Raw genomic sequence first — 22,555 nt, 5'->3', positions numbered from 1 at the left:
TCTAGTTTCAATTTCACTTTAATTTTTTTTTTTTTTTTTTTTTTTTTTTTTTTTTGGTCTCATACAAAGATTACAAACTTTTACTTGAATCCCAAATTGCTCTCCATTAATCCTCTGTTTGTGCTTGATCTTCGGTCTCTCGTGTTTGAGAATGCTCCATCTCTCGCAATCGAAAAGCTCACACTCGAGACACTCAAACAACTCGTAATTGGGAGTTTTCCATCTTTTGGTTGTCAACAAGAAATTTTGGATGGAGGGGTAGTAGGGGCAGATTTGTGCCTCAAGTAAAAATCTGTGGTTTTTATGAGGCCGTAAAAATATTTGCGTAAAATCAGGACACGACTTAAAGTTAAGGGGATTTTCATATGACAAAAAAAAAGTTTAGGGTATACTTGAGACATGACCTAAAATTGAGGGTTTTTATGGGGACAAAAAAAAGTTTATGATATGATTAGGACTAGGCCTAAAGTTGGAGGCTTTTTAGGGAATTAGCCCATATAGAAAGATATCTAATATACTGTGTGATGTCAACATCCTAGAATTTCAAGTGGACAATTGATAAAATTAGATGGAGTCACGTATTCTTTCGAATCCAAACCTTTAAAGCCACGTTTAACAGTTAGGATAAAATTCAGGATATGATATGATTTATCATATCCAACGTTTGGTGCTTGTTTAGGATAGGATGAAATCAGATATAAGGGGGATATAGGCCGGATAAAATTATTCAATGGCGGAGGTGGGATAAAGGTAGATATGATTTCTAATGTCCATAACATGAAAATTATTTTTCTCGAATAACAAACTTATTAAATTAAAAAAATTATTTTAAAATGTAATCTTATATTAATTTATATATTCAACTTTAATTCTATCTTGTAATACACATTAAATTATATATTATATATTTATCTTTATTACATATTTTAGGTATTTTTGTATTTTAGGTATATTAGTACAATTTACTATTTGATAAAATTTTATCAAAGAATGATGGAAGGGGAAAAAGAAATAATAAAGAAAATAATTTAAAATAGAGGAAAAATAAAATAAGAAAATAAAAATAAATTAGAGAATAGTGTCATGAGAAATTTTCATCATATCAGTTCATGAATTTTAAGTTCATTTACAATGATATATCATTTATATAAAAAAATGTACATAATATGATATGAATATATCCGACCTTAATACTGCGATTCATCAAACAATTTATAGGATATAGGAAATTTTAAAGATTTCATATTTTATCATATCTAGTCCTATCTTGATTAAAAATCCGGACGACCAAACGTAGTATTAATATATATGTCACATCTCATTTTTGTCTTCAAAAGAAGGTGTCAACTCAAACTGTTGAATCAAAAGTACTGCATGACGTTGATTCCTTGAGTAAATGTTGTGTACATCTTGTGTGCCGGTGTGGCAAATTAGTAGGTCCTTGAAAACATGACACGCGTTGCATGTTAGACCCAAATTTTGAAAATATTGTGTGTGTCTTGTGAGGCAGAAGAGATAAAGCGCATGTAGAGAGAAGAGAGAGAGAGGAGAGAAAAGAGAGAGAAGAGTTTTCAGAATATCTGACATTAGGCCCCACTTTGAACACATGTCGCAACCTCATGGCCTTCCTATTTGTTGTGGTGGCACATAAGACATACCTAATATATTCTCATGAGTCTTCACCCTTTAACATTCAGATTGGATGCACCCACCATGCATGCACACATTCAAAATATGTATGAGAAGGATAGACTTGTGTGGGCCCATATAGATGAGTTATATATATATTGATCATCCCTTACTTCTATTCTAACTCTCACCCTCAAACTTTTTCCTTACCTCCGTCTATGGCATGGGAGTTGAAACCTACATTTAAAGCTAAATTGTCCTCACCTCAATCCCCTTGAGAAGGTAGAGATTCGAATACCACACCTCCCCCTTCCCATATGGGAAGAGCAGCCACTAGGATGCCCAAGTGGTTCCAAACAGACAAGGTTTAACTAAATCAAAAACCTAGAACTTCATTTTCACTGATTTTTCTTGAGTCCTAGATTTCTTTTCCTACAAAGATAAGGATTGAAAAGGAGGTTGGGAAAAACAGTTGCCCTTACCAAAATCCTTTTTCCTGACAAGGAAAACTTCACCAATCATTTGCCAAATCGACCAACTAAAGTAATAGTATTGGTGTCATAATTGAGCAAAGAGAGAGTACTTGGTAAGGATTCAATAATCCAATTATCAAGGTGAGATTGTAGGCTCCAACATAATTTTTTTTTTTTTAAAAGGCCATATTTGGTAACTAGCAGAACGGTAACTATTGTTTTTTTTTTTTTTTTTTTGGTTCTCTCGCAACAACAAAAAAAAAAAAAAGAACAAAAATCCATTTGATAAGATTTTTGTTCCTAGGAACAATTTTTTTGCAATAATAAATTTAAAATAGAATTAAGAAATAAAAAAAAATTGCTTATTTGTTCTCGAGAATAACTCCATAATCAAAGTGTTTTTTTTTTTCTTTATTTTCTTTTCTTCTTCTTCTTCCTCTTGCAAGTCACTTTGGTAACCTTGTTGAAGCGTTGCCGGTCCTCGGCCAAGCTTGACCTCGCCGAGGGCCGAAGACACTCGACGAGGTCATCGGCCATGGCCGAGGCCGACAACCGGCTAAAGGAAGAAGAAGAAGAAGAAAAAAAAAGAGAACAATGCAATTAAATTATTTAAAAATAGAAGAAATTTTAAATCGCAAAAGAATTTGAAGGTCATACCAAACATAAAATTCTATTTTGAGAATATAAATTTTGAACGATTACTAAACGCTTTCAAATACTTAGAAACTTGTTCGGGAATGGAATAAAAAAATCATTTTAAAATAGAAATTATTCCCGGGAACAAAATAGTTATCAAACGCACTCTTAGAGCCATCGGGATAGCGGCCACCGTTGGCCACCTCGATCCCTGCTCTGTCTGCTAGGGAGAGTTTTCAGAAAAGGAAATGAAAGTGCAGAAGAAATATCTCCCACATCCCCAAAGGTTTCTAAAAGAAATTCTTGGATCAGAAACGAACTTGCGAAGAAAAAAGGGCTGAAAAATGTGATGGAAGCTCCAAAAAGGTTTTCGTCATTCTGGCGTACCTTCATCTGGTAGCAAGACTTGAGCATGACACTCGAAGACCACAGAGCAAATTACAGCAAGAACAACGGAGACGACCCCTCTGGAAACTGAACCCAGAAGCACCATCATTTCTTTTGTGCTATTTTGGTCGTGTCGAGGCAGCATTTCCCGTAGGAAGGTTAGATCATTAGCCTATTGATATATATACATATATACATACATACATATACATATACATATACATATATATATATATGACGCAACTCATACCTTACCTATCTAATATGATAATTTAATACGATAATTTTCCCATATCTAAAGCATTGGGTGGTTAGATGAAGATTTTCTACTCAGCCCATATGTATTATAATCACTGTCAATATCAACTCTCAAAGGCGTGAGTACACAGTAATATATTAGCAATTTGAACATGAAAGGATTTTCATTGAAGTACCATGTTGATATGAAAGACTGACATCCTTTCTGAACAAAAAGAACGTGACAAAATATTCTATTCCCGAGAAAGTTTCCAAAGAAAATAAAAGAGACATAGAAAGTTTAAACGAAAAAAAAGCTGATTAGCATGAATTTCTCCACCTATAGTGTGAAAGCAAAAGCAAATTGCCAAAGCATGGAGCTAGGGCCCCTTTTTCCATCGAAGACAACCAATAAAAAATAAAATAAAAGAAGGAAAGAACAAAAAGGGCGTTTGACCGTGGTTCTTATTGTTGCCGGTAGCAAATAATTAGTACCCCAATGCATGCGTGTTTTCTAGTCAGATGTGCGTTCTGTCGGTGCCCTCGTTGATGGGGGCAACAGCGATTAAATGGCGAAACTTCGTGTCATCTTCACGAAAGCGACGTCGTCGTAGGCTCGTCTGGTAAAACCCCACTTGCATGTTAGCAGACGTACCTTTCCTTTGTCGGGCGGCTAGACAAAGGTCCTACATTTAACGAGTCGACTTTTGTTCATCCGGTTGACTAATTGGGCCTTGAGCATTATCTCTTCTCATCTTTAATTAGAAGCTCGCAAAGTGATGCAAGCCTAGGGAGGCTTTCTCAAACAATAGGATCGGGAGAGTGACTCGCACACGGAAACAGGATAAACAGGAATTTCAGCACTGCGCGAGTTCAGGAGAACAGTCGTATCTTTGTCGATACAGATCGGATCGACCTGATTCCAAAGCCAAATGAACAAAGACTTCTGGATCTACAATTTCTCTGTTTTGGGTTTTCTGAAATAAGCACTGTAGGATAGTCGAAATTGGGTTGGAAATAACGAACAGAATAGGAAAAGATAGAAACTCCGTTGGTTGCTCTTCTAGGCCTCCAAGGAAGTTGAGGGGGCACCGATTCTTCTAGATCGATGACTGCAACTCTTCAAGGATGCAGATTTCAAAAGCTCCAACTCTTCAAGGACGGAGTGAAAACTCTTCTAGATTTTCAAGGAGATGAACTCTACAAGGTTCACAATACTTGCTTCAAGCAAAGTTTTTCATTCATAAAAAGCTATTCGTCTTCTACAAGAAATTGGGCTTATATCGTCAAAGAAATAAAGACGGAGCATTGAAACTAGGAGAAATAAAGACATAACATTAAAACTAAGAGAAATAAAGACAGGACATTAAAATTAGCAGAAATAGTAAAAGCATAACGTCTTCGTGGCAAGGTGTCTTTCCAACTTCCGGGATGGACTCAAGATGTCGTTATGGCTTCTCGGTTTTGTCGAGCTTTAATGCGGGCCGATCTTCTTGGTCGAGAGCCGGTCTTCAATGTGGGCTGCATCACAAATAAAGGGGATTGAGATTGGACTTTTTATTCTCTGTCTAATTGAGAGATCATGGGCTTCTCTCATGCTTCAAGGTGGGAGCTGAAAGTTTATGGGGAAAAATTAGCCAAAAAATGTAATAGAACATCGATAGAATCATACATGTAGCTCGCTTTCTGACTTGAGATCTTATAGTACGAGGATGTTTTTTTCACGCCATGCCTTCTAAATAGGGACGGAAGCCCAAACAAGCACCCCGCAACGTTTCGTAGATGTCCCTAGATTTCGCAAATTGGGATGACGCCGAAGAAGCGTCCCATGAGTTTTCTATCATTTTCTAGACGTCTCTAAATCCAAAACCTAGGACGCCATTGATTGGACGTCCTGCAAGTTTTCTGTGCAAGATAGTAGGGACGCCATTGAGGACACTTCTCTTGAGTCCCCAAAGGAGCGCATGTACTAGCCTACGATGTTTTTGTGTGATTCTCGCATGAGAAATCTTGGAAACTCAACGTTCGAGGTCAATAGGTTCGTGAAATGAGATTGGTGTTGAACAAGAAGAAAAGCATGAAACTAACTATTGCTTTCTTTTGGGCAGCTAGGTGTAATCTTCCTTGGCAGAATAGACCTTGGCATGAAAATCTGCGTTGGGCCATAACTTTGCTTTCGGGCAAGAAGTTTTATAAGTGTGTTGCCTGCTGTTCTTTTGGTGCGATGTGCCATATTATTTGGAAGAACATGAACAGCATTCTCTTCAGGGGGAGCAGCTTTCTATTCCGGCCATAAAGAATCATCTCCTTCAAGTTATTAAAGACAAGGCGGTCACCTTCAGGAACGTGGAGGACTCCATTAAGAATAGAAGGTTGCAACACTCTTGCGATATTGACCCCATTATCTTCTCCTCTAGGGATCAGACTTAGAGTTTTTGGCCGGTTTGGTTGCCTTTGGCCGTCGGTTGTGCTTGCTGCCTGGGCCTTTCTTTGTTGTTCTTGTTGTGGCCGTTTGGCTTTTCTTGCGGCTTCCTTTCACTCATTTAGAGCCTGTTCTTCATGAGTGCAAGTTTTTGAAGTCATCTCGTTTGTACAATTTGGCTTCCCCAATATATTGCTTATTTTTACCCAAAAAAAAAAAAAAAAAGAAGAAGAAGAAGAAGAAAAGCATGAAACTAACTATTACCTCTGGATGTCATTGGAAAGCAGTTACAGGGTAACTGTGCTTGAACCGTGGAGGCGTAGACCTGGTAATAGAGTTCCTCAAAGAACTCAATGTTATTCTCACAAATAACTGAAATAAGCAGTAATACAAAATATATTTTTCACTGCAATATATCACTTCAGGCATGAAGTATCTGTGCTGGTTGTAAAGACCTTAAAGAAATTCATTAAGTCAGTTTTCTGCATCAGTCTTTCTAGCGAGATGCAGTACTGCAACACAAATAAAGAGTGGGATTAGAAGAGAGAATTAGATACATCAAGAATAGGTAAGATGACTGGGATTTAAGTCTTTATTAAAATAGACTGGTCCCAATCACATTCGTGTTTGTTTTTAGAGTAGTAGCTGAGCCTAAATAAATTCTTAGATTGACACGAGGAAATACTGAAGAGTAATGAACTTTTATGGGTAATCCATGAAAAGTGCCGTGATTGTAAATGATCATGGGTTATTCAACACCAATACTGTCTTTCACTGGAGAAAAATATCTCTCATCTGAGCTGATGCAAATGTGGAAGCAACTCAAAATATGCAGCTTCCTGAATTATTCAAAATCAGCAGTAGCGGTTTTCATGGAAACTAAAAACCTACCCAAATTACTCCAAGTAAGAATAAAGATGTGCCCAAGGCGGAAGGCTGAGAGCTTGCTTCAGCTTCAAGCCATTTCTTCATCTGCCCTTGTGCGGGGATGTGATGTTCATGTGGTGCCTTTTTGCCTTAGTCTTCGCCCACCCTTTGGGAATAATTACTCCTCTACAGAAGAGAAGAACTCATACCAACTCCACGGAATATGACGCCATCCTGACCCAAACGAAGACCGTCTTACCCCAATTCCAAACAATCCTCTTTAAGCAAGGGACCTTAGATTTGAGCTCAAGTGACGCAGAGTACATCTCTGGTATGCCGCCACCAGACTGGTTGTTCGCTCTTGCTTCCAAGATCACTGTCAGGCAGGAAGTTAACCCCGGTGCAATGATGTGTTCGGTCATATGTATGTTGAGCGCTTGCGACTCTGATGGGAGACTGACTGTGGGATGAGCACAATTGAGAAAGTCTCCACGAAGCAAATGGGTTGGCTTTTGAAGGGCAGCATGGTCAGGTAGCTCGAACTTGCTGTGACTCCATGTGTGGAAAGAAATTCCGGCCTCACCTTCAAAGTAATTCGATAGAATGTAAAGCTAGCACTCTTGAGATACATCTCCAAAACCCAAGTTATCGACTTATCCTGCCTATCATCGTGCATCGGAATATGAAACAGAATTGGAAAGAAATCATTTATAGACATGCTTACTCTCAACAAGATATAATACCTGAAAGATGCCAAGCTTTCGGTTGTGTTCAGACTCTGGCATAGAGAGTAAAACTATGACCTCCAGTTCTTGGTTATGAGGAATGCCATTATTCCTATCTGCCTTGCTCGCTTCTGAATGATGAACAATGCGTTCACCTGAAGAGTTATCGATGCAGAAAGATGGCATAAATGGCACAAAGGCTACTGGGTTATGTTTAGTGAAAGCAAAATTCAGGGTCTCTGTTGCCTGAATTGGTTTCGTCACCTAGTGTTTCGTTGCAAAACCGACCATTACAAACCTTAAGATTAGCAATCCAAGAAGCTTGAGGAAGACGTAGATTGAGCAGCATAGGGCCCAACAAAACCTCAACGCCAAATGCATGTTTCTTTTACGTTCACTCCTGCTATTGTTACCTCACATTACCTCCAGTACTTTTATCTTCAGAGATGCCTCGATGTGATCCAGCCTTTGAAGTGGAAACAGCAAAGACATGAAAGACTAGTATGACAATGAGATTGGAAACACGAAGAATGTAGTCATTAATCTCACTTGAAACGCAGCAAACAAAATGATCAAATCTGCCAAGAAAATTATCCTGTTATAGGGCAATTCATTATTACCTACTTATCACGCATACTCTGTATCTGACACTTGAGTGCGCCACTGACATATGATCGTCCTTCCATTTGTTTGATTTTGATCTCTCCTTCGATTTGGTTTAACTTGTGCCTCAGCATTTGGATTCATAGTGAAGCCTGCTTCATCTTTTGCTTTCGAACTGCATTTTCCCTTGTTCACTCATGACCACTCATGCCAGAATTTAAGGGTTGGACTTCACCATTTTCCCCAGAAAGATCTCGGTGGACCTCGTCAGATGAGCTGAATTTCTGATATTTACAATCCTTCATTATCTTGTCAGCCCCATCCATTGCAAATTTGGAATCTGTGTCTCATTTCTGCAAGGAACTCAAAACAACCTTTCTGGGAAGCTTTCGATTCATCCACTGTAGCAGTATTACACTCTTTAAAGACTTGGAAGTGTTAAGGGTGTTCACAAGGAAGTGGCGGTTGGAGAAATTCAGTCATGGAAAAACAAAAGATAAATATCGGAAAACTGTCAATTGTTTTGGGAAGCTAAAAGATTAGATTATTTATGTCAACTCGGTGTCATCTTTCACCCAGCAAAGTTCAGGATGAGCTGTTGCTGCAACTTGACAGGCATTACAATCGTGATTCTGCCATTTTGTCTGTTGAAATTTGGAATTGCGTGGAAGCATGGTGTTGATATTAACGATATAGTTTGTGATTTAATGCGTGCAAAGTGTACATGTGTGTAGGATATTTTTGGGAGAGGATGGACGAGGGACAAGGTAGAATAGTTCAATGATATAGGTCATGGAATAATGGAAAAATAGTTTCATTATTTGGACAAAAAATTTGTACCAATATGGTTGATGGAGGCGTTGGAGGCGAGATGTAGGCTATATGATCTCTACTCCCCAATGAGCTCTATCTTTATGAGTTGAAGATTACATTAAGTCATGCTGATGAATGTTTTTTTAAGAGGTCAACCTCTATAAGTGCATTTTCGTTGGGAACACACCATAGACAATGCCTGAAATCGATAAATCTACAATTTTCGAACTATGAGCTTAGCAACTAGACATTCCAAAAACTTAGTTCGTGATCTTAGGTGCTTCTATTATATCAAATCGAGTTAAAACAATAAAGAAAACGGAACGTTCTCGTGAGTATCTTGAAATTTTTATGGATGAAAATGGGTGAATTTATTGTGCACATACTTTACCGAGAAATTCAAAGTATGAAAAATCATACAATTGAGAGTCACCTAGATGAAGCCACACCTTGTGCCTAAAGGCCAGCACATGCTCAATTCTCACGCGAGGACTTGGACGGACAATAACGTGGTTATATAACATCCTTCAGAGACATTCTTATTCTCTATATTTCTACCGTCTGATTCCTCTACACTATTGGATAGAAAAAATGATGAACACATAATAATTACTGAACGAATCCGAGTCCTAAACATCTGGGAGAAGCTTGCTCTCTGAAGAATGGCTGCGGGTCTCACCCCTACTTGTGAAAGAAGCTGAAGTTTCCATCAATGGACCTTCTATAGACATGCTTCCCGGCACCTGGCGAGTGTCCTGAGAGAATGTTGAGACATTTGTTTGGCTATTATTAGCTAGCCTATCGAAGGCTCTGAACCTAGGATCTAAATGTGTTGCGGCGCGCTTGATTATTGGTGCTTGAATCGCGCCTTTCCCTTCGAGCATGCTCACCACAGATGACATCGGCGGCCTGAGAGTTGGTGAAGGATTGGTGCATAGTAGTGCCAGGTTTAGCATTCTCATTGCCTCTTCCTCGGAGTAATTCGAGCCAAGACGTGGATCCACGAGTTCAAGAACGTTCCCTCGCTCTTGTAACACATAGGCCTTTCATCATGTACAGATAGAAATAGAAGATTAGTCAGTTATCTTACTTTTAGAAACAGAAAACAGTTTTAGGATTACTGATAGATGGAATCTCATCATGTTCATGCATTCATGCTATCCACCGCTGAGGATGCTCATGCATACATATCAATATGACAATACTCTAAGCTTCTAACCCATCTTTTCTTTTACTTTTTCTCTTTAGGGACAAGTCCTTCAAAGAAACTATTCCTTCATATATTAATTTAGTCTGATCCAATTTGTACTTAATAGCTTGTTCCATCATTTAACTATGAAGTTCCATGCCATCTTTCTACCTGCAAGTCCTCAAACCAAACCTGGAGGAAGTAGAGAAAGAGAGCTTCACGTCCAATATAACTTAAAGTCGCTATACATTACCCAGTCGAGGAGATAAACAAATTCTTCCTTTGGCCTGTAATTTGCATTGCTCTTTCCACTGACAATTTCCAAAGCGACGACTCCAAAGCTGTAGACATCGGCTTTGTTTGTCAAGTAGCCCCACATCGCATATTCAGGAGCCATATAACCTCTGAGGCAAGGCAAGATAGTAATGGTGAATATGGCCATAGAAGGAGGACATTCAGGGAAAACATACAGATTTGTAGCAATCAAAAGTTCATTAGACTAAAGCTAATTAAAAGAAGAGAATTGACTAGAATAATAGAAGACTTACATTGTTCCAGCTATCCTTGTGCTGATATGCGTATTCTCTTCTTCATCAAGTTTGGCCAAACCAAAATCTGAGATCTTGGCATTTAGTTCCTTATCAAGCAGCACATTTGTTGCTTTTATGTCCCTATGAACAATTTTCAATCTAGATTCCTCATGGAGGTAAGCCAATCCCCTTGCTATTCCCAAACATATTTTCTTTCTTGTGGCCCAGTCCAACTGAATCAGCTGCTCATCTCGTCCTAGGAAGAGAGAGACAAAGAGAGTTTAGTTGGATGCCCATTAATAGCATATTAGTCGGCTTAGGAAAAGCATCTTTTACCAAAAATTGCACGGGCAAGACTATTGTTCTCCAGATATTCGTAAACTAGCAACAACTGTTTTCCTTCAATGCAGCAGCCGTAAAGCTTAACGAGATTTGGGTGTTGGAGAGCAGATATCATGCCTATCTCATTGAGAAATTCACGATTGCCTTGTTTTGATTTAGAAGAAAGCTGCTTCACAGCAATTATGATTCCATCCGACAGTGTTCCCTGAGATTAATGATACGAATTTAAGACTCATAACTAATCAGATATTATTTCATTAAAAAAATGGTTGGCTTGACAAGATCTGCAATGTAAGTCTAAAACAAAGATACGTATTGAATTTATTAGATACTTCCTTCATATTGAATGGAGGATGAAGTTATGAACCTATTGTTAATTACCTTGTAAACTGGCCCAAACCCTCCTTCACCTATCTTATTCACAGAAGCGAAGTTGCCTGTAGCGACTTTGATTTTCCTTAAAGTGAAACGGCCAATTTGGAGATCTAGCCCACGTAATTCTATAAAAAAAAAAAGAGAGAGGGAGAGAAAAACCAAGGTATTTATCAAGAATGCGATAAAAAGAACTAAGGAAAAGCACAGTTCTACAACAAACTCTCAATCTAAGGAGTGATTCACTTATATGGTCATCCCTCATAGGCATGCAATCCTAATTAAAAGCAACAAGGCCAACTTTTGCGGCATTACAATTTACTCATAAGAATTCCACAAAAAATAAGAAAGCAGATAAACACGGTCTTGAAATAAACATCATATTTGTGTAATGAATCAAAGAGTGACAAATTATTGCGTAAGCAAATATGTCAGTATGATAATCTCACCTGGATCTTCAACTTCTTTGCCACCTAAGAATCCTGTTAGCCTAAAGACTGGTAATATCAACTTCTTACTGATGAATGTACGCTGATGAATGTTTTCTTTCAGTGGTCAACCTCTATAAGTGCACTTTCGTTGGGAACACACCATAGACAATGCCTGAAATCGATAAATCTACAATTTCTGAACTATGAGCTTAGCAGCTAGACATTCCAAAAACTTAGTCCGTGATCTTAGGTGCTTCTATCATATCAAATTGAGTTAAAACAATAAAGGAAACGGAAGTTCTCATGAGTATCTTGAAATTTTTATGGACGAAATGGGTGAATTTATTATGCACATACTTTACTGAGAAATTCAAAATATGAAAAATCATACAATTGAGAGTCACCTAGATGAAGCCACACCTTGTGCCTAAAGGCCAGCACGTGCTCAATTATCATGGTTATATAACATCCTTCAGCGACATTCTTATTCTTTATATTTCCACCGTCTAATTCCTCTACACTATTGGATAGAAAAAATGATGAACACATAATAATTACTGAACGAATCCGATTCCTAAAAATCTGGGAGAAGCTTGCTCTCTAAAGAATGGGTGCGGGTCTAATCCTTACTTGCGAAAGAAGCTGAAGAGTCAATCCATGGACCTTCTATAGACATGCTTCCCGGCACCTGGCGAGTGTCCTGAGAGAATGTCGAGACATTTATTCGGCTATTATTAGCTAGCCTATCGAAGGCTCTGAACCTAGGATCCGAATTTGTTGCGGTGCGCTTGATTATTGGTGCTTGAATCGCGCCTTTCCCTTCGAGCATGCTCACCACAGATGACATCGGCGGCCTGAGAGTTGGTAAAGGATTGGTGCATAGTAGTGCCAGGTTTAGCATTCTCATTGCCTCTTCCTCGGAGTAATCTGAGCCAAGACGTGGATCCACGAGTTCAAGAACGTTCCCTTGCTCTTGTAACACATAGGCCTTTCATCATGTACAAATGGAAATAGAAGATTAGTCAGTTATCTTGCTTTTAGATAACAGAAAACAGTTTTAGGAACAATTGAGGAGAATAGATCACTGATAGATGGAATCTCATCATGTTCATGCATTCATGTTCTCCACCGCCGAGGATGCTAATGCATACATATCAATATGACAATAATCTAAGCTTCTAACCCATCTTTTCTTTTACTTTTTCTCTTTAGGGACAAGTCCTTCAAAGAAAATATTCCTTCATATATTAATTCACTCTGATCCAATTTGTACTTAATAGCTTGTTCCATCATTTAACTATGAAGTTCCATGCCATCTTTCTACCTGCAAGTCCTCAAACCAAACCTGGAGGAAGTAGAGAAAGAGAGCTTCACGTCCAATATAACTTAAAGTCGCTATACATTACCCAGTCGAGGAGATAAACAAATTCTTCCTTTGGCCTGTAATTTGCATTGCTCTTTCCACTGACAATTTCCAAAGCGACGACTCCAAAGCCGTAGACATCGGCTTTGTTTGTCAAGTAGCCCCACATCGCATATTCAGGAGCCATATAACCTCTGAGGCAAGGCAAGATAGTAATGGTGAATATGGCCATAGAAGGAGGACATTCAGGGAAAACATACAGATTTGTAGCAATCAAAAGTTCATTAGACTAAAGCTAATTAAAAGAAGAGAATTAACTAGAATAATAGAAGACTTACATTGTTCCAGCTATCCTTGTGCTGATATGTGTATTCTCTTCTTCATCAAGTTTGGCCAAACCAAAATCTGAGATCTTGGCATTTAGTTCCTTATCAAGCAGCACATTTGTTGCTTTTATGTCCCTATGAACAATTTTCAATCTAATTTCCTCGTGAAGGTAAGCCAATCCCCTTGCTATTCCCAAACATATTTTCTTTCTTGTGGCCCAGTCCAACTGAATCAGCTGCTCATCTTGTCCTAGGAAGAGAGAGACAAAGAGAGTTTAGTTGGATGCCCATTAATAGCGTATTAGTCGGCTTAGGAAAAGCATCTTTTACCAAAATTGCACGGGCAAGACTATTGTTCTCCAGATATTCGTAAACTAGCAACAACTGTTTTCCTTCAATGCAGCAGCCGTAAAGCTTAACGAGATTTGGGTGTTGGAGAGCAGATATCATGCCTATCTCATTGAGAAATTCATGATTGCCCTGTTTTGATTTAGAAGAAAGCTGCTTCACAGCAATTATAGTTCCATCCGACAGCATTCCCTGAGATTAATGATAGGAATTTAAGACTCATAACTGATCATATATTATTTCATTAAAAAAAATGGTTGGCTTGACAAGATCCGCAATGTAAGTCTAAAACAAAGATACACACTGAATTTGTCATATACTTCCTTCATATTGAATGGAGGATGAAGTTATGAACCTACTGTTAATTACCTTGTAAACTGGCCCAAATCCTCCTTCACCTATCTTATTCACAAAAGCGAAGTTGCCTGTAGCGACTTTGATTTGCCTTAAAGTGAAACGGCCAATTTGGAGATCTAGCCCATGTAATTCTGAAAAAACAAAAAAACAAAAAAACAAAAAAAAAAAACAAAACAAAACAAAGAGAAAAAAACCAAGGTATTTATCAAGAATGCAATAAAAAGAACTAAGGAAAAGCACAGTTCTACAACAAACTCTCAATCTAAGGAGTGATTCACTTATATGGTCATGTCTCATAGGCATGCAATCCTAATTAAAAGCAACAAGGCCAACTTTTGCGTTATTACAATTTACTCATAAGAATTCCACAAAAAATAAGAAAGCACATAAACACGGCCTTGAAATAAGCATCATATTTGTGTAATGAATCAAAGAGTGACAAATTCTTGCGTGAGCAGATATGTCGGTACGATAATCTCACCTGGATCTTCAACTTCTTTGCCACCTAAGAATCCTATTAGCCTAAGGACTAGTAATATCAATAAAAGGAGAACTGTTGAAGCTACTGCGATTCCAATGATTGCTCCAGTTGATAGTCCAGCGCTTCCAACATCAAAGTCTACGGGCAGGAAAAAATTGACAAATTTATACGTGACTACTTCAATGACAACATGAGGAAAGAATAATAGAGATCCGTATGTCAGCGTTGACTTACTCGGTGTCACTGCAATGGCGGAAATAAGTGGTCCATAGGTACCTCTATCTGGAATGGTTATGGTTCCCTTCCCTGACCAATATAAGTGAATCTCCAAAGTAGTGCCATTCACAGTAATGTTATCGAAGTCCCTGAATATGCCCTTCCCAACACCTCCCGCTGCTTCTGCAATATTAAAATCCTTCAACACTAGATTGCCCTGCAGAATTAACAAGAATTTCGATAAGAAAAAATCGTGCTCTTGCGGATTGTTGTGTGCAGCCCTGTCGCACACCAAGTAATAATAACAGTTTCCCAAGTCAAATTCCTCAACAAAAGACGATAACTCAGCAAAATAGATGAAATTAAAATAATAATCAGGCGAAAAATTTCACTTCACTTACTTGTATCGATACATCGAATATACGTCTCCCAAGGCTGCTAAATGTTTCGTCGTTGGAATATTGAATTTCAGCAAAATAAAGCCGCACTTTGTAACTTCCTTTCATCATGCAAAGGCCATAGTATCTGATTGACCAAGGGGAAAGGCGAGCAGTTTCGTAAAGTTCGGAGCCGTTCACGTTCATAGAAAATGGGTTACTCACAGTGTAACCAGCTTTATCATTTCCAATATAAACCCCGGTGCTGCTGTAAGCCCACTTTTCTGAAGAAGAATAGAAAACTGATGGCCCATCCTGATTGGTGTCCGCTTCATATTGATTCTTTTCAAAAGGCATTTTGGCTCCTCCACAATTGATAAATAAGGAATGGTCTGAATGGATCGTGGGATGATATTGCGTAAGACATTATAGGGGACAAAAGTAGCTCAACATTTATGCTCAACAACAATTCAAACATAATAGAACTCACATTGTGCTTTCCCGTTGCAGGGTAGATCCTTCTCCAGGCACCAGAGCCTAATAGGATCAACCAGAGAGAATGTCGGTAATATGATTTTCACATGCAATTATCAACAATTCGAATAGCTCTGAGCCAAAGAGACTTACGAGTTGTTTTGATTAGACGAAAAGCTGGAAACCAAATTACTGGAAAGCGACACAATGTGTTAGAAAATAACTCCAGAAATATGGGGACGAGACAGAACTACAAAATTTCTGCCTTGAGAGAGAATGTGCATTGACTCACACTTTTGATTGCTGACAACTAATTAGAGGAGAACCGGTGAAATTGTTGTAAGATAAGTCACTGCAGTTCATACCTTGACCTAGTTAGTGCGCATATTCACCCCAATAAATAATGACAGAACAACATTGAAGAGTGATATATCAGATGTGAACCCATAAGTCTCATACTAAGAATTATGAGTCAAATCCTGCAATCTATGACCATCTTATGGAAAAGCAAGAACGAAGAACTGGATATTTTCGTAGGAGACTAACACAGATTGCTTGCTCCCTGTTACCCAACTGGGTACAGCTCCGGTAAGGGAGTTGTTTGTCAGGAACCTACATTCACAAATAAAAGTTATGTAACACTTGTCCAAAAAATTGTTTGGAATCCAACTATATGAGGTGTATATGATCCTAGTGAGGAAGGAAAGTCAACTACGTATTTGCTGAGACACTAGGAGTAGTCAAGAATTAAAATTACATGTAATCCAGAGCAGCTCCCATAGTTTCGGGAACTTGACCGGTCAATCTGTTGACGCTCGGAGTCTCTACCCAAAGATGAGCAAATAAAAAGAGATGAATCAGATAGTTTTCTTGAGAAAATGCAGAAGTTCATGTAATTTGATCTTCAAAATATGCAATAATCTGTCGGGACAAGTCCAAAATCTGTCGATGCTTGATAACCGATCCACTGGATTTTTCAAAGAAAAGAACACAAAACACATGAACATTTTGAGATCAAATGAAAAATCCACCTCATTATAGCAACTTACAATGTTGTCAAAATTGTCCATTGCCCAATGTAATCTGGAATTGAGCCAATAAGTAAGCAATTTCTCAGAATCCTGAATGTTAAAGACAATAGTTAATGGAAATTTAGCCATAAAATATAGACAAAAGAAACAAATCAATTATTTCTTATATGGAGCTTACAATATTTTCATGTTCATGCCTCGCAAATTAGGAAAATCTGAGCCTGAACCTTTCAAATCTGAGATTCTCCTGAATGCATATAAAATCACTCCATCACATAACATTAACATCCATTCTACATCTAGAGATAAAACACAATCTTACTAAATTATAAGAGACAAAGAACAATTGCATATGATCAAATGCTCACAACTCCATCAAGTTTGTCAACAAAGATATGCTTGAAGGAATAGGTCCCCCCATAGATGTGCCTTGCATGTCCCTAAAATGCCATCATATAAGAACAACTTTTGAGTATCACATAAATCATATAAATAAATATTTTTGGCCCTAAATGAAAAGGATTGGGATACGCACAATCTTGTAATTTTGGTCCAATTCCCGATAAAATCAGGTATCTTTCCTGATAATGTGCTTCCATCTATACGACTGCAAGTGGTCTATAAATCAGGTCCCGCAGAGGAAATTCAGTGTTGATAGATAAAAAGAATTATGATGCCACTTACAAATCTTCTAAGTTCTTTAGGTTGCCAAATGATTCGGGTATTGTTCCTATGAAATTATTAGTAGACAGAAGGCTGCCAAAAAAAAAACCATCCAGGAATTCAAAATATTGAAGGATCAAGTCTCAATATATATGTGTATATAACATAGAACAAAGTGTATTTTCATCTCTCCGAACAAAGAGAAACTTCATTCCAATTAAAGCAAGAAGATTAAAGTAAGATCTTTTATTTCATAATCTTGCAATCAAGAGAGCTCACAAACATTAAAAAAGGACTTCTAAAATGTGTTATCCAAGCAAAAGTGTGCCGATTAATGTACTATACTTTACTTACAGTCTCCTTAAAAGGCTCAAGTTTCCGATGTTCGGCTCAAGAGTGCCTTCAAGCAGATTGTCCTCTAATACACTAGCATAGACATAAATTTATCACCATCAGGTCTAACACATTCTCAATACAAAAGGCAAATGATTAATAGCAAATCTTACAGCTCCTCCAGCGTGCTAATGTTGCCAATTTCCTTGGGAACACAACTTATGCGATTTCCAAGTGCTGACCTAAAGTACCAAAGTAAAAACAAAATTATGCTTCTTTTCTCTAAGAACTTATAATTAAAATGCGATAATGATATCTGATGAATTATAAGATCAACTTACAGAATGGTAAGTGGTATCTTAGTAAGAGTTGTGGGGAGTGTTCCGTTGATATAGTTAAGAGTGATGTCTCTGCTTGCAAAGAGTGCACACTTTGGAACTTTTACAATTCCCAAGCAATAGTTTGCTTTAGATTCCCATGATTGTTACATTTCTCATATAGATATATGATTGAGAAAATTGATAACTCGGTGTTTAAGAAAGATCAATCAAGAATTACGGAAAAACATCGTCAATAATAAGATAAGGTGAAAATATAATACATTTCACCAACTCATAGCATGCTTTTTTGTGATTTCCCCATGAAATTAAAGAACCATAGCCCATTGGTTACATTCAATTTCTTTGGCCTAATTACCTTCCACATAAAAAGATCTCATGTGGTCAAGTCTAACTTACATTTCCCTTAGGTAAGTGAGGTTGCCAAATTCATCCGGAAAAATCCCTGTCAAATTAAGTCTCTTCAACTGGCTGTGACACGAAGAAGAACATGTGAATTGCAATCGATGTACGTGAAAGAAGGATATGGGAAGAAACGAAAATAACTATCAGGTCTTCCATACATGTTTGTGACATGACAAACTGTGCTGTCATTGAAGGAACAGTTGCAAGTCACGTTGCTTATTATTCCTAAAGCAAGGGTCACGTTTAGACCTATACCCCCATTGCATGATGTCTCGTTTACATTCCAGTATTTGTTTTGCATTTTCATGGCGATTGTGTTTAGTGTATCAACTGCAAGCACAAACAAGAAATCCTTTATTAGTATCCATTGCTGGAAATATGAAAGAGATTTAGAAGGACCAAACGAACATGTATACTAGCAAGCGCTTGGGAGTTTGTTTGTGGTAATAAGGCCCCAGCCATAAAAGCTCTGGTAATTACTCATTTTATGCGACACCTCTTGTGCATTAGCACAGAACAATGTCAAGCCAACGAAGATAGCTTCCCTTGGTGATTATAATAGGCTCGACCACAAGTAAGAAAGGCTTATTCAATCTTGGGACCGTAGAGCAATGAGTAAACTTCAGACAGTGCATGGTATTTACTTGATTCAATTAAAACTACGTGCTCATACAAGCTGCGTATATGGGAAGATGAGCTTGCAAGATAAGATATAGTACAGGCGATCATGATAGATTGATTCTATTGTCATGCATATTAAATGCCAATGCCAGCTTCCGTATTAGAATAGCAGGAAAAAAATCACAAACAGCGCGTTGAACAGGACATTTAATCTACTTTATTCGGGAAAAGTAAACAATGTACGTCTCTTAGGTGAGAGAAGACCAGTCTCCTATCTTCTCAAGTTTGACCAAATCAGAGGGGTCAAAAAAGCCAATTGCTCCTCTCCCATTGCAATCCAGAGAGCGAATTCGCACCCAAGAAATAAATGCAATTTATTCGACCATGTTATGGCTGGCGGGTATTAGCTGGCTGACAACAGAGAAGAATCTTTATTTCGTGATGATCATATTACTTCTCACATAATTATGGATGGTACCTTTTCTTTCCCTATCGAAAAGAGCAGGATTTTTTCTATACATGTCAACATGAGCGCAACCAAATTGCAGGAAGCGGAGTACAGAAAAGGGTCGTCTCCATGTGAACTGGTGGCAATATTCAGGAAGGCCTATCAATCCCAATTATTGCTACCCGACGCTAGACCACGAGCCTGATGTGATATCAATATCACAGAATATTCACTTCATGTGGAGTACTGCAAGACTAGATTCTGATTGGACGCACCCTCCATGCATGCACGCATTCAAGATCTGTCCGAGGGAGATGGGCCTGTGCGGACCCAGACAGACAAGGTTTGACTGAACCAAAAAAACCCAGAACTCCTTCCCCGCTGATTTTTCTCGAATCCTAAATTTCTTTTCCTGACAAGATTAGGATTGGAAAAGGAGGTCGGGAGAAACAATTGCCCTCGCCAACTGCCTGTTCCCAGAAAAGGAAAACTTCACCAATAATTTGCCAGTTCGACCGGTTAAAGTAAGGATTATCTGTGTCATAATTGAGGAAAGAGAGAGTACTTGGATAGGATATAAAAGTCTAATTATGGAGGTAGTATTTTTAGGTTGAGAGACGGGAGATGAAAATTATGCTTAAATTTTCTCATAAAAATTAAAACTTTTAGAGCGGCAGGGGGCGGTGACCGCCGTCGGCAGCCTCAGCCTCAGGCCCTGCTCCGTCTGCTAGGGAGAGTTTTCAGAAAAGGAAATGAAAGTGCAGAAGAAATATCTCCCGCACCCCCCAGAAATTCTTGGACCAGAAACAAAAATTGCGAAGAAAAAAAGGACTGAGAAATGTGATAAAAGCTCCAAACTTTATAGTTCAATTTGCAGATTTCAACAGAGAAGAGCCAGAGAGAGAATCAGGATCAGAGTCCGCAAAGCAATTATCCCAAAAAAAGGGGGAAAAAAAAAACAGAGGGCCAAAGAGAAGACCTTAACTGCCATTAAAGGAAAGGTTTTGGTCATTCTGGCGTACCTTCATCTTGCGGCAAGAGTTGAGCATCACACTCGAAGACCGCACAGCAAATCACGACAAGAACAACGCAGACAATCACTCTGGAAACTGAACCCAGAGGCACCACCATCGTTAACTTCCCCTGCTTCCCCCTCGCCCGACACCGACCCAAACTCCGACCTCGATCCCCTCGAAAAACCGTTTGCGAGTCCAAAACTACGCGAAAATGCTGCTTCGACCACGACAAAAGCAGCGCAAAGAGGCGCAGAGTGGTTTTGGGAGAGGACGGGAGATGAGGTTTTCGTCGAGCGCACGTGTCGACGGAGTGATTTTACTCTTCACTTGTAGCGTAAAATCCAGCCAATATTTTCTCTGGAAAGAGAGGTCGTTGGAGGGAAAGACTAAACTAAAGAATGATTTGACGGTTCCTCGTTATCATTTTCAGTCGGAGTTGGTCTCCCAGTGGTTCTTCGTCGCGCTATTTTACTTTATCATTGATGAAAGTGGGGCATATGATAATCCGTAAATATGTTTCCCTCTTGGAAAGTGTTCAAAATCCTCATGTCTATTTGAACGGTCAATAAGGGCGAGGGCGGCTCCCGCATTATTTAAATTTTTAAAATGGGGCCGGCTGTTTTCGATACTTAATTGTAAATTCACGTTATGTAGCACTAACTGAATAAATAAAACTTATGATTTTTTATGATTAATATCACAAAAAGCTTCAAATTAGTATACTTATGATAAATTTACTACCGATATAATGTTTTGAAGATGATAAAATAAATCAAATGCTACTAACGTATTTAATGATTGAGTAATAGACTATGCAGATAATAGAACATGTAAAAGATATTGTCGAAATTTATACTTGAAAAATCGAAGACAGACTTTATCTTGAAAAACCGAACTTATTCGGGACTGTGTCCAGATCTTAAAGCTAAATATGTTCGGAAAGCGAAATATGTTCCGATTTACGTCCGTTGTAAAGTCTATTTTAGACGGAAGACGCTCAGACTCTACTTCAGACGAAAGATACTCAGACTTTACTTTTGACAAAACACTCTCAGACTTTACATCTAGAACGAGACACAAGTCCAGAATGTGACAAGGTCTAGAACGAGACACAAGTTCAGAACATAGCAGATTCAGAACGAAGCATGTTCAGAACGAGACAACTTGACAGAACGTAACGCAAGCCCAAAACATATAACGGCTAGTAATCTGATTTGGATTCTACATCAAGATAGATTTGATTGGCTTAATATAATTGATTGACAATTGGATCATAAAGACAGGAACTTTTTATACAAAGAAGCTCTACTTATAGAAACCAAGATTCTGTTTGTATGAACAATCATAATCAATTTGGGATTCCATTTCTATCACTTAATGGCTACTAAATCTTTTAGATACAGATCTATCCAATTGGTAGATTGGAAGACGATCATCTAGATACTGTCCAATGGCTAGTTTGAAAGTGGATGAGTATTTAAGAAGACCAAGGATCGATGAGCAAGTAAGAGATGAAGCGTAGAATTTATAATTCTAAAATCCCTTTGTTCATATACTTGTTTTTGATGAGCTTAAATGTTTGTGATCGTGAGAGAAATATCAAAATAGTGACTTAGTGAGATACTGTGATCTATCACTAAGTGTCTCTTGTTGATTGCATAGTGGAATCCAGCCAAAAGGCTGTTAACATGGAAAAGTGGACGTAAGTTTCATCTAAGCCAAACCACTATAAATTTCGTGTGCAGCATTTTCTTTCCTTAACTCTTCTTATTTAGGTCTGCTGCATACTTACCGGTTATTTCGGAATTCTATTCCATCACATAATAGATTCTAAACATCTATTAGAAGTCTGATGATTCGCTTATCAGACTCTGATCCTTATTCAAACTTTACTCGAAATTTATTTTATTCCGCATATATTTGCCAAAGGTTTCTTTTAAATACATATTCACCCCCTCTAGGTGTTTGTACTAGTACTTTCATTTACCACTTTCTTTATCAATCTGAAAATTTAAAAGAAAATTTCTCGAGTTACTTGACCTAAAAGATTATGGAACATATAGCAGCAAAACCTACCATGTCAGCAATCCTCTTCACCTGTA

General features: G+C 38.1%; 1 protein-coding gene across 1 annotated transcript; it reads right to left on the bottom strand.

Moving 5' to 3' along the window:
• Nucleotides 1–9,158: 9,158 nt before the first annotated feature.
• Nucleotides 9,159–20,744, bottom strand: LOC104448576 (probable LRR receptor-like serine/threonine-protein kinase At1g53430). Its single transcript, XM_039299099.1, is given in 24 exon segments — nucleotides 9,159–9,835; nucleotides 10,235–10,385; nucleotides 10,530–10,767; nucleotides 10,848–11,058; nucleotides 11,235–11,353; nucleotides 14,532–14,669; nucleotides 14,766–14,964; nucleotides 15,149–15,516; nucleotides 15,615–15,661; nucleotides 15,752–15,790; nucleotides 15,891–15,950; nucleotides 16,145–16,210; nucleotides 16,356–16,403; nucleotides 16,630–16,719; nucleotides 16,808–16,876; nucleotides 16,998–17,069; nucleotides 17,165–17,236; nucleotides 17,314–17,385; nucleotides 17,647–17,718; nucleotides 17,799–17,867; nucleotides 17,967–18,035; nucleotides 18,363–18,434; nucleotides 18,527–18,698; nucleotides 20,460–20,744. Coding segments are annotated over 24 exon segments (3,036 nt in total). The 5' UTR covers nucleotides 20,569–20,744; the 3' UTR covers nucleotides 9,159–9,421.
• Between the last annotated feature and the right edge of the window lie 1,811 nt (nucleotides 20,745–22,555).

This window comes from Eucalyptus grandis, chromosome 8 (assembly GCF_016545825.1).
Source record: "Eucalyptus grandis isolate ANBG69807.140 chromosome 8, ASM1654582v1, whole genome shotgun sequence".
Classification (NCBI taxonomy): Eukaryota; Viridiplantae; Streptophyta; class Magnoliopsida; order Myrtales; family Myrtaceae; genus Eucalyptus; species Eucalyptus grandis.
The sequence above is the reverse complement of the archived record's forward strand: the minus strand, read 5'-3'. Positions and strand labels throughout refer to the sequence as shown.